Source organism: Rhamphochromis longiceps, linkage group LG7 (genome assembly GCF_057381845.1).
Source record: "Rhamphochromis longiceps isolate RC_006_pf linkage group LG7, R_longiceps_female_GT1.1, whole genome shotgun sequence".
Taxonomy (NCBI): Eukaryota; Metazoa; Chordata; class Actinopteri; order Cichliformes; family Cichlidae; genus Rhamphochromis; species Rhamphochromis longiceps.
Window position 1 is genome coordinate 69,896,828 of NC_140563.1, and position 13,081 is coordinate 69,909,908.

Sequence of the window (13,081 nt, forward strand, 5' to 3'; positions counted from 1 at the left end):
TCTAACGTACCCCGTATTAGTCTTTTATGAGACTTCGTGGACAGAATGGTTTCTTTATTCAGCTGCTCTTGCAGAGCCACACTGACCCTGTGCACGTCGATCTCTGAATAAATTTCCTCAGAATTTAGCCTCCGGTAACTGAAAATGCCAGAAAACTGATTACAACCAGCAGTTTGAGATGATGGGAATATAAACTAAAGACAAAGGCTGTTTAAATGAGCGTGACATGTGTTCATGCTAAAGGCTTGTTTTTGCTCACGTGTTCAGAAACCCACTTTCTCTGTTGCATTTGCAGCATTCTTGCCCTCACTCCGCAGCACCAAACAACCAGGCAGCCAAGAAACTGAGAGTGTGCTCTGTAAATTGCATTGTTCTGAGGGGGAGTGTCCTTTCTATTAGCACAGGAGCTCCATAGCAGACTAAATAAAAGTCAACAGCCATAAGAAGACACTTTAAAACTCCAACACAGGCTGCAGGCTTTAAAAACACTCCCTTCCTCATTTGTAATTCAGCAGCAGACTAATGAGCTGAAATACGTCCAGTTAGATTCCCTCCTGGCGCAGCAGATCGCCTTTTAAAACCTCTGTTTGTTCAGTGTCCAGCATCGCATCCCTTTGTTGCTTTAGTGGCCTGATCTTCCCGCCAGCGACCGTTAAAGTTGCACTTATCCCGGATCAGAGTCTTCAACTGCGCCTTGGGCGTCTTTCGGGATAAGAGGTGTTTTATTAACCTTTTATTCACCCTCATTTAAAGGAGCCGGCGCCGAGTGCCTGCAGGCAGAGCAGAACCCAGGTTTAGAGATGTCCCTTACCTGCACTACATGCAGGTAGTTGTACTGGGTGTTTGAAGAAGGCTAAGCATGCTACAAATGTGGTTGTGCTGAACGGACTGTAGAAAAGCTGCTGGGTCAGGACATAAGCCCCGCCCCCAAGATGATTTACTCATCACATGCTACCTCACCTTTGGGAAGGCTCTCTGTAAACCTTGTTCTAGTTCATCCCAAAGCTGTTGTGAGGTCATGTACAGGTTTCTATTGTAAGGAAAACAAACGAAAGTGGAACTTCCACCATAAATGTGGAAATTCGTTGTTTATAAAAGGGCTCAAGACAAAGCAACCAGATTGTTCTCCACATAAGGACTGAGAGGAAATCTCCTCGTGTCCTACTGCAAAATCAGCCTGAGTCAGTATTTATTCCAGAGGTTGAAGAGCGGGACAGGAGGCGTCTGACACCCACTGAACACGCTTTGTGTGTCAGTGTTAAACTCTTCCTGTTCAGCAGACGAGTGGGCAGCGAAGCAAGCGGAACACGCTGATACCTCATTAAAACGGGGACACAGGGTTCATCGGGTGAAGAGCTGCTCTAATAATCCAGAGTCAATGATCCAAATGCACAAATCCCTAATTACTGATTTTTAATTTGAACATTTTCATATGCTCTCCAAAACACCAGGAAGCCAATTTGAGGAGATTTAATTGGCAGCTGTGACAAAAAAAACAGTTTGAGGAAAAAGGACAACTCGGTTGTTTTTGTTTGGATTTTTCTTTGGGGGGGGTCAAACTACATCACAGACTTTATAAAACATTATGTGAAATTTTGACCTATTCACTTTAAGGAGATGATATAAAAAATAGTTAATTACATTCTAACAGATATCAACTGATCTTGATAAGCCTGATATTTAAGTGTGAATCAGAGTCAGGGTACGAATCACAGTTTGGACATGTTGTTAAATGCACATATTTCCCATTACATATAAATAAATATCCCAAATGTTACTTGAGACCAGTATGTTTTTCTACCTGCAACTGTTTCCTGGATCGAAGCTATGAAAACATTTAAGGAATAGCTTCGTTTTGAGTAAAATGAATTGAACTTCCATGACTGACCAACAGGTGGCAGTGTTACGGGCTATAATAAAACGTGCATATACAAGAACAGCTTTTGAATAACTGCATGAAAGAGCTGAAGTCACATGAGGCCGTCTAGCTAAAACTTCTCCACAGTGAGGTGAGAAACCGAAGCATCACTGTGGCCTGTGAAGGCTCTCAGTCATCCACGTCATTGTAGGAAGGAGCTTGGAAAGGAAAGCGTCCGGACTTCTTTAAGTTTCCTTGAAAACGTTTCATCCGAGAAGCTTCTTCAGTTGTCAGAGGTGTGCAGCCGGTGGTGGAGGGTCCCAGATTAAAACGCTGTGGGAGTGTCCCCCCCATGTGGGTCACAATCAGCCAAGGTTTCAGGTGAACCCACTCTGAAGCCTAGCCCCACCCTATCATGTGATTTCCACTCACCCAGGCTGTGAGTGGCCTTTAGTCCGGACACTTTTCTTTCCAAGCTCCTCAGATCACCGCAGCTTATTGCTGCTGAAGAAGCTTCTGAATGGACTCTGTTATTCCATAAACTTTCTCGTGAAAAACACGAAGCTCCGCCCCTTCTATAAAGGGAGCTACAGAGCTCATATTTCACAGTAAACTGAAGCAGGTCCAGTGTTCATGCATACTTACTTACTTGCAAACTTCCAGGCTGTGCGGTCGGATAAACGTCATCCTCGGCTGTGTCAGACCCTCCCCGAGGAGACGAACCTCCTGAACTGGTGCCTGGATGCTTCCGCACAGAAACATGAAATGTGCATAAACTACGTACAGTAGGACTGTTTGCCAGAACACCGGGCTAATGTGAATAACGAAACGATCATGTGTACATGTAATGGTGACCGTTCAATGAACAGCACTCACCGACGCATCACCCTCCCTACCCCGGATCCAACGCCACCTCCAACGCTTACCTCCCCTCTGATGTGGACATCGGGTCAGCTGGAGGCGCAGTCAAAGATTGCAGCGGTCCCAGATCAGATGTACACACTGGAACTCTTTGCCATGTTGCTGTCTGTGTTTATTGTGCTATGGTGTGTTGTATCTGTGCATTCCTGTATTATCCTTCTGTGTTACACATTTCGATGTTTTTCCCTCGCTACCTAGCCTGACCTGTCTCCCCAATGTGATGTTTGTGTATTGTATGTACGGTCGGCAAGGTCTGTCATCTCGGCTGTGGGCAAAAGACCTGCAACTGACAAATAAAGGCTATCTCATCATCATCACTGTGGGGCGAGGGTGTAAACACGTGGATTCAACTCTGGAGTCAGAAGTTGGTCTCAAGTCTTTTCTTTTAACATGACGTACATTATGGGATAAAGGAGAATCCGATCAATGGCCATCTTTGTTGTGGCTGTCTGTTGCATTATCATTTCCTGCTCAGTGTTTTGTTCTCTTGATTTTTCACTGAAATAAAGCTGCAGCAGATAGGGATGGGTATCGAAAACCTGTTCTTGTTGAGAACCGGTTCCCACTGTTTCACTTCCTTGGAATTGTTTGCCATTTTTGCAAACGATTCCCTTATCGATTCCAGTCGCCCCGAATGACGTCCCCACGTTGCGGAGCCTCATTTACCTGGCAGGAAACACGGCGCCTAACACTCAAAAGTTTGGTTATACTTTACGAGAACGGATGACAACATGGCAACTTGCAATACTTGCAAAGTAGATATTTCATTTAAGGGAGGAAACACTACGAATATGCAAAAGCGTTTGCTCACCTGGGGGGCTCTTCAACTGGTGGGGGAGATTGTCACATCTTGCAGGAGCTTTCCTCTCTTCAGGAACTCTCTCTGCAGGAGGGGGAGATACAGGAGAGGTGGAGGAAGATCTCAGCCTGGGTGTTTATTGTCTTATGTAGTCTGGAAGATGAGTGGATGGTGGGGTGGGTGCAGTTTTCTCTGTGGTGGGGTTGGGTGGACTGTCCCGGGCTCTGTGGGGCCGGGCGGCGCTGCTGCACTGGGCCCGGTCTGGATGGGCCTGGGCCCCCTTTCCCTGGCGGGTCGCGGAGTATGGGGGTGCCTACTGGGGTCAGCGGGGGAGCTGGCCCCAGGGAGGGGTCACTTGCCCCTCCCTTCCTTCCCTCCCCATCTCCAGCTGCCTCCCTCTTCCCGCTCCACCACAACCACCCACACATGCAGGGCCTTGGAGTAGGGGTATGTCACCAGGGTGCAGAGGAGGCTACCCCCCCCCCCCCCTCTGTCCCCTTCTGGCTGCCTCTGCCTCAATTTTATCCCACATGAAGGAACCTTTTAAAAAAACAAAAAACAAGCGCGTCCATGCTCACAGGTGTACACACGGGTGATCACACCCACAAACTACACCCTTTTTGGCTCCTACCTCAAAGCACACTGTGTTCTGTTGATCTTATGTGCTGCACAATAATGTTTAACATTTAGTATTTACTGTCATATTCCCATATATCATTGTGATGTTGTTTATTCTATTACTCTTGTTCTCTTCTGCTTGTTTTCTTTTTTCTTTCTCAACAGGTGATCCAGGTGATTGATATATGCATTTTTTTTTTCTCTGCCCGTTCTGTTGGTTTTTGTTTTTTGCCCTTCTCCCCCGTCCCTCTTCTCAGCTGTTTCTCTTTCCCTCTTTCTTTCTCCCCTTCTTTCCCCCAGTCAAGTCTGTCCCGTATTCAGTAAGTGAAAATAAAATAAACAATAAAAGGTGAATCAAATGGACCATTACGGCAAGGCTGGGATGGTCAGTTTGGTAAAGTAAATCCGTTGGGCATCTTTCTTTGCCTTTAGACAACAATTCTGATGCAAAAGAGCCAAACGGGACAGGCAAAAAAAAAAAAAAAAAAAAGAAAAAAAAAAAGCATTTGCTCACAAAACACGCGATGACCTTAAATGAATGTCGTGTTTTTAATTCGCTCCGGACTCGTGAATCTCAACCCAGCAGCAGCGGTAACGTTTGCACGTCCTCTCCCGTTAATGCGGCAGGTAAATAATCAACTAACAGTGCATATTATGTTAGCGCGATCTGCCTTATTACAAACCTGCCATTACTGTGCATTTAGTGACCATGATGAGAGAGACAGAGTCTGGCTCAGATGCTGGCAGCTCTCGCTGCAGTCTGCCGGCAGCGTCTCCTTTCAGGCCAGGATAGACGAATGTCACCGAGCAGTGACTCAGTTTGTGGTCAAAGGTTTGCACCCGTTTGCCACAGAAGATGATTTTCAGTAAGTGTGTTTAATTGTAGGCAGGGACATTTCTGGATATTCTTGTGTAATTGCTACAGAATAATTGATGTTATACTTTGTTATTGCTACAGAAGAATATTTATTTTATTATTTTACATTTACAATGTTTTTCCTGGGGACCCTGTGACACCCATTGAAGAGCCGTAGGCTGGATCTCTTAAGATCTCACTGTTGGGTTTGTAAGGCCATGTTACTCCTAAATGTCTGTCTTGTCCAAAGAGAAGATATAAAACAAAGTCCTAAGCTAATCAACCTTAGTGTTCTCCTTTTTTTTAAAAGAATCGAATCGTTAAACAGAATCGAAACTGGAATCGGAATCATGAAAATCTTATCAGTACCCATCCCTAGCAGCAGAGCTGGTGACGTTCCTCTGAGTGTTCATGCCGGGCTGTTAAATCCTCCTGTGTGTGGGGGGGGGGGAAAGCAAAGCTCCCACAATCTGGGGTGAAATCGATGAAGCCTGCTGGCACCGAGCAGCTGGATCACAGGAGCATGATGGGAAAATGTTGCTGTGTGCCAGCTGGCTCGCTGGACCCTCATCTTATCTATGCGTGGATTCATTAACTGATGAACATGTGTCAGGTAAGTAAGCCACTTAACCGCATGTAAGCCAGGAAGTGGTTTATTTATGGCAGCTTTTATTGGCTGCTGAGCACGTCCTGCATCATCCCGTTACAGTAACCATCGGACCTGTAACGGGCAGGTTTGGAAGGACTTGGAGCGCAGAGCACATGGACAGATAGGGTGGCATCGAGTCATTTCAGTAACACAAATTTACGCAAAAATGTACACATCGAACACGCGCCTTCTTCGTCTTAAACAACAACGTTTCAAATAATTATTCAAATCCATTCAGGCTGAATAATGAATGAATTTCGAGTTTGTACAACTCTGCCGACAAAGTTTGGAAGCTGAAATTTTAAATTAGAACAGAATGCAGTCATTTGTAAATTATCTGAAATTATCTGACTTGAAATGAAATGCTGAAAGGCAGAAAATGTGACATTTATGAAGATGTTACTGGGATGAGTGTCTGGAAAACTTTCTCTGGTTCGTCATAAATCATCAGGACTGACTTCACGCCAACACTAAGCTGTCTAAAGAACCAGCGGAGGAACCACGTCGGTCCGTCTGAAAGGTTAGAGACATATTTGAGAGCTGTTATCCACACATGGAGAAAACATGTGCTCAACCTTCCCAGGACCGACCAGCCAACAGCAAAGACCTGCAGGCCGTTTGAGTCTCGTCACATCTGCATCAGACGAACAGCGTTTCATAAAGAGAGCGTCCAGCAGCAGCCGCGGCGGTGGTGCTGTGATGGTCTGGGCTGCTCTGCTGCTTTAATGAATTAAATCTGATTCATAAGAAGTGTCGGCTCAGAGACGGCGACAGCTGCGCGTTTCATGTTCGTCCTAGAAGACGCGCTGGAGAGGAAGTCAGTGTCTCTGCTCGGAGACTGGATGGACGTTTTTTCCTCTCACTGAGCTTTTTAACCTCCGTGAAACTTTGCCTCATCTTAGCTTGAAACAAAAATAACTCATTGGCTGCTGTAGCAGGAGTTTAAAGTGATTTTCTTCTCGAGGTTTTACTGTCATAACGCATTCAGAATAAGAACTAATAACTCAGGACGATGAAAATAATATACTGCCAATAGAGTGTGTGTGTGTGTGTGTGTGTGTGTGTGTGTGTGTGTGTGTGTGTGTGTGTGTGTGTGTGTGTGTGTGTGTGTCACCCCACCGTGAGCCTCGTGCACCTGCTGACAGCTAACAGCGCATCAGTTTGTTTGTTTTTTTTTAGTTGTTGTTTTTGTTTGGGAGGAAGCTAAAAAACACTGAGCGCGTCTCTCTCTCTCTCTCTCTCTCTCTCTCTCTCATAAATATCAGGAACGCGCCTCCGCGGGCACCAGCAGCATTTAAAGCGCGTTGCGCGCACACGGCCCGCCAGTCTACCCTCGGCGGCAGTCGGGACCATGCGCACGAGGAGCTCCGGGCAGCTCGCCGCGCCGGCACCCCGTCTTGTGCCCTCGCGCGGGACGTGAAGCTCACAGGCGGCATGGCGGAGCCGTGGAACCAGAGCGCCGCGTGGAACCGCTCCTCGGCAGGCACGAGCCGTTTCAGCAGCCTGGACGACATCGACGTGCCCGCGGACGGCTCCCCGGCGCTGCGCATTCTCATCTCGGCAGTGTACTCGCTGGTGTGCGCCGCGGGGCTGTTGGGAAACTTGCTCGTCTTCTTCCTGATGAAGGCGCGCGGCGGCCGGAAGAAGCGCTCCAGCATCAACCTGTTCATCCTCAACCTGGCCGTCACGGACTTCCAGTTCGTGCTCACGCTGCCGTTCTGGGCCGTGGACACTGCGCTGGACTTCAGCTGGCCGTTCGGCAGCGCCATGTGTAAGATAGTGCTGACAGTCACCGTCATGAACATGTACGCGAGCGTCTTTTTCCTCACGGCTATGAGTGTCACGCGCTACTGGTCGGTGGCCTCGGCGCTGAAGGACCGGACCCGGCGGCGTGTGTGCCCGGTGCGGTGGGTTATCGCCGCGCTATGGCTGTCCGCGGCGCTCGCGTCCCTGCCCACGGCGATCTTCTCCACGGTGAAGAGCGTTGCCGGCGAGCGCCTGTGCCTGCTCGCCTTCCCGGATGGCCAGGCGTGGCTCGCGCTGCACCACCTGCAGAAGATCCTCGTGGCCTTTGTGTTCCCCATGCTCATCGTCAGCGCGTGCTACCTGCTGCTGTTGCGCTTCGTGCGTCTGCGCAGCATGAACAACAACCAGGTGAAGCGCAGGTCCAGGGTCACGCGGTCCGTCACCATCGTGGTCCTGTCGTTCTTCGTGTGCTGGATGCCGAACCACGCCATCACCTTCTGGGGCGTGCTGGTAAAGTTCAACGTGGTCAACTGGGACAAGACCTTCTACATGGTGCATACATACGTGCACCCGGTGACTGTGTGCCTCGCGCACACCAACAGCTGCCTGAACCCGGTGCTGTACTGCCTCATGCGCCGGGAGTTCCGGAAGAAAATGAAGGACCTCTTCTGGAGGATCTCCTCTCCCTCGGGGCCGAGCACGTGCCACCTGCGGCCGTTCTCGGGGACGGTAAGGGCGGAGCCGGATGACACGCAGGTGGCCATCCCGCTGAACAACGTGGAGACGGAGAACTGCCGCCTGTCGGTGCTCACGGACCAGTGCGCCACGGACGCGATGCGCAGGTGAAGAGATGGATGGACCGCGCCGGGCTGCAGAGGACGTGACGTGTTTTGCTCGACGGGCGGCTCCGGACTTTTGTGACTTTGCATCAAAGGGATTTATAAACGCTCACAGTCTGAAGCTGTGGCGTGGACAGAGAGCGGGGCCGTGCGTAAATACGCGGCGGCGCGTAAAAGCGCACAGAACCATCTCTGTCCTGAGACGTGTTCAGGATCAGTTCTCTGTGCAGACATGATGCTGGGGGTTGTCGGGTGAGGGTCATGCTGCTTCTGCTGCTTCACGCGTTCTTCTGTGGAGTGTTTTTGGCGCTCGTGGCTGCTGTGTGTTCTGTAACTACATGAATGTAAAAAAAAAAATCTAAAGAAACCTTAAAAACATGTTTCAGAATAAAAGTATTAGTGTTGGCATCAGTGTCGTTGCTGTTTGGTGACCGCGGACAGGCAGGGGAGGGGTCCGGTCCACTGACTGCTTGCTCGCTCACATGACTCACAGGCGCGCGCTTGCAGTTCCTCTCTCTCCATCTCGGCAGTGTTCATGGAGAGGAACCAGGGAAACGTCGGAAACGCTGATAAACGACCGCGCTGTGGACTTTCTGTGACCCCGCATATGTTTTATAGTGTGGATAGTTTCCTTTGCCGGTGACGGCAGCAGTAATTAAAACCTGATGTCTGGATCCATCAGCGCGCACAGCCTCTGCTCTCCACACGGAAAAGTACTCAGGATGTTTTCCTCTCAGAACCCACGGGAGCTGGGAGGTACTGGATCCTGAGTTTAGAAGCGTCAGATTTTCTGCCGAACCGGGGATCATGTTCTCTGTCCGTGTTTTCGCTCCGTCCGGTCCTAGAAGTCCTCGTTCGCTGTGAATGCGCGGAAGGTTTTGGACCTGAGCAGAAATCTTACTGAAGCGCATCACATTAAAATCTGGAGCTTAATTTCAGGTAACATACACAAGAAAGGCACAGACGTGACATGAATTTAACCGTGTAGATCACAGCAAGCAGAGAAAGATCGGGTCGTAAATATGGAAAATCAAATTCACATATACACATGAGTCTCAAATAAATGATTTTCATTATAATTGACCATAAAAATGACGCGTGTGACCTGATGTCCAAATGTGCTTGTTTACAATGTAACATTTGCTCGTGTTGGGCTCTTTGCTGTCTCGGCCCCTCTGCTCACTGAGATGATGCTCAGTGTTACTGACAACCTCAGCTGCCTCATTTAACCTGTTGTTAGTGAACTCTTCTCTTCCCGGAGAAGCAGTAAGCATGTGAAAGCTTCAGAATCAAACGTGAGGCGTCTGCTTGGGATCATTGATGTTGCCGATCAAAACACGAGTGTTTCTAAAGCCGGGCTGAGTCCCACACTTTGTTTCAGGCATTTAACCCCCGATGTCTGAACTCTAATACAGTGAAGCTCTCAGACTTTACTACACACACACACACACACACACACACACACACACACACACACACACACACACACCGCCTGGTTTCAGATGCGAGTCAAACCTGATATGGGGCTAACTGTGGATCTTTAGTTTAAACGTGTTTGAATGATCGCTCCTGGACTTTACCCACTCAGATGTGTTTCAGGTAGATTTCTGCTCATGTCCACACACACCTGTCCTTCAAAGATGCTTTCTGTCACTTCCTTTAAAAGATGTTTAAAACCTTCCAGATGAACTAAAGCTGTGAACAGAACCCGAAGAAACGACTGCTGTGACTTTTGAGCTCATATCTCAGATTTGAACAGAGTTTCTCTTCAGAGCAGCGAGGTGAGCGGATTGATCCAAGTATCTATAGCACTAATACCAACGCTGGTATCAGATCAGTATTTTTTATTTTAACACTGCCACTTGATGTTCATTTGATTTTAAATGAAAAGTGATCACCAAGCCTGCGGTATGAAACACATCTGAAGCTTCCTAAAGGCCTGTTTTACTGTGTGAACTCACACTGTGTTACGAATTTTCAGATTCATGACGATCCAGCTCATAAATCATGACTCTGCCTTATAAAGGCAGCTGTAGGGAGAGCACTGAGCTACTGGGATCTGTCATACTGTGTGTCGCATCAAAGCCAGAATTTGCAGTATCACACAGCCTGCAGGTTCCAACAGAGGAAATGTGTGAAATGTGGATGGGCGATGTGAAAATTGGGACACTGACAGGATTTCTAACGATGTAAGTTTCTGATCGTTCATTGTTTTGTGCTCTGAGAGAAAGCTACTCTCATACTTTCTCTTTTAGTCCAGCAAACCTTCTGTTTTTTTCTTTCTTTCTCTTTTGTTCTTGTTCAAAGTACAGCTGACAGCTGTTTGGAGGTAAAGTCACAGACGTTAGTTCTTCACATTCTGCTGACACAGTAACTGAAGCTCTTCTCAAACAGGAACCGTGACGAGTATGTCTGTGGTTTTATACGTCCTCAGCTATAAACTGAGATCAGAACACTCAGAGAGACTCAGTAGTGGGATGAAATTCATTCACTGGGACGAACAAAGAAGACCCGATGAAGCAAGCGGTCCACCACAAAGATCCAAAGCATGGAGGAGGTTTTAAAAAAGGAACACATGCAGTAAATGTATTCCTACAGATAGAAGCTGGGGTGGTGTCATAATTTAAAGAAGAAAAACTCGTGCTTAAACTTCTCAGCATATTGAAACACTGACGTCTGAGCCGCCTCCACCTGCTCTGATTTCAGGCCCGTCTCCCAGGAGGCCGGCACGTAGTGTCGCGCTGATCTGTTAAATATTCTTCATTTTAACATCCGAAAATGTGGATTTTTATCCAAACTGTTGGCCTTACTGAGCGGGCTCTGCTAATCATTAACAGTGGTGGTTAAACAGTGAGTAGTTTGGGAGCTGAGATCATTAAAGAAGTCGTGACTGAAGGTGTTAAATTTTGCCTTTACTTGAACTCCTCCTCTGACACGGACAATTTATTTTGCCAGGAACATTTGAATCTCAAGAACAAAATGTTCTTTTGCAAGTGTCCTGATGACAATTGGCAGAGCTCCATTAGGTTAGTGATTACATAAACTAACCAGTGAGATAAAGAATCTGGATGCTTTCTCATTCTGGGTCTGGTCTCGGTGGTCTCAGGCTTCACCTGTGGACAGTTTTCTGATTCCAGCCAGAAGGAGCTTTGAACTGTGAACGACCGTGTCAAAGATGATCATGAGCTTTAGTGACAGCTCGAAGAAATAAGTCTCAGAGCTGAAGAAGGTAACTTCCCACAGTTTTCTGACGGATGGAGATCAGCGTGGAGTGAGAGTAGCTTTGTAGATAAGAACACGGCAGTCTTTGCAGCCTTCAGGGTGTTAAGGTTTACGACGATCCAACATAATGAAGACACACATGCACACAAATAACACTGCCTCAGAAGAAAGGCAGGACCTGATTCTACAGTAAAAACCAGTCTCAGCTTCGGTTCGTTCATTACTTTCTGAATGTGAGATGTAAGATCGACGGGCTCATTGATGTAGGTGTGCTGAGATGTCATAGGTTAGTAGTTTTCAAATATTTTGTATCCAAGGTCAAAAGTTTAATTATATCTGCAGAAAACTGACTTTTGTCCTCTGAACAGTTGTAAATTCTGATCATCTCATCAGACGAAGCCGTGTTTGGTGCAACTTTAGCTGATTGTATTTTAACGAGTAATTTGAGTCTCACGATTGTCAGTCGTCGTCGTCCTTGCTATGAATCAGACCCTTTCATGTGTACTAACACAGCGCTTCTGTAGCACTTTTGCACAGTCCAGCTGATATAAAGCAAAGAGTGAAACAGTGTGGAAGTGCCTTAAACCTGCATTCGTTCTAACGGCCAGCAGGGGGCGACTCCTTTGGTTTGCAAAATCTACCATTTAAAACGGCTGTCAGCTCACTTTATCTTTGACGCCAGTAAACACGTCTCTGAGTCGTTTGAAGTCTTGCTGAATGCAATATTTAGTTCATTGTGTAAGTTTTGGTGATTATTAAAGATCAGGACGACCCAGGTATCCTCATTGGCTAATGACTTGTCAATCACAAGGAGCTGGTGGCTACACCCATCTTTGAATGGATTTAAAATGACCACCTGTGTCTAGAATTCTTAGCGGTCCTAGGACGGACCCCTGGGGTACGCCCAGCTGAACGTTCTTTCTTCTGCCTGATAAATCATTTTCATTCTGAAAACCCTGTAAACAACTGTTTGCTTTAATATTGTATGATGTACTGTGTTGAAAGCCTTGGACTGATCAATAAAAGGGCTGCACAACTTTTGTTGTTGTCTCTGACATCTATAAAAACTCGCAGACTGCTGCGGTCCTTCTGTTTCTCCCTGAATCCTGAGTGGAAATGAGTTAAAATGTCTGTAACTGCTCCTGAAGGTTTTTCATGTTCGAAGTAGAATAAAGGGCCATGCTCCAACTGATGTTCAGCCAGTATTTTAATCTTCTTTTCACCAGCAAACACCGTGAAAAACTATGGTGAAATGATCAATGAAAAACACGGATATTACATCAGCAGAACAAAAATTACAACTCAAATAAAACATACACACAAAGTAAATGCACCAACATACCGTGTGCGCCTTTCTACTGAACATTCATGAGCAATTGTAGTCCATATCGTCTATATTTCCACCCTTTGCACAGGCTAGCATTCTCTTTCTGGCTCGAGCCTTCAGTCTCTGGTGACACGTGCGCTTAATTGAGCCTCACCCCAAAGCATGCGCACCACAAAGCGCCACACTCAGGCCCACCAGTAGGTGGCGACAACACAACATGAATCCAGATTAAACACCAAATTTTGA

At 47.1% G+C, this 13,081-nt stretch overlaps 1 protein-coding gene across 1 annotated transcript; it reads left to right on the plus strand.

Moving 5' to 3' along the window:
• Window positions 1–7,002: 7,002 nt before the first annotated feature.
• Window positions 7,003–12,352, plus strand: rxfp3.3b (relaxin family peptide receptor 3.3b). The gene has a single exon (XM_085411457.1). It carries the CDS (start codon window positions 7,136–7,138, stop codon window positions 8,291–8,293), a length of 1,158 nt encoding a protein of 385 aa, XP_085267583.1. The 5' UTR covers window positions 7,003–7,135; the 3' UTR covers window positions 8,294–12,352.
• The last annotated feature ends 729 nt before the right edge of the window (window positions 12,353–13,081 follow it).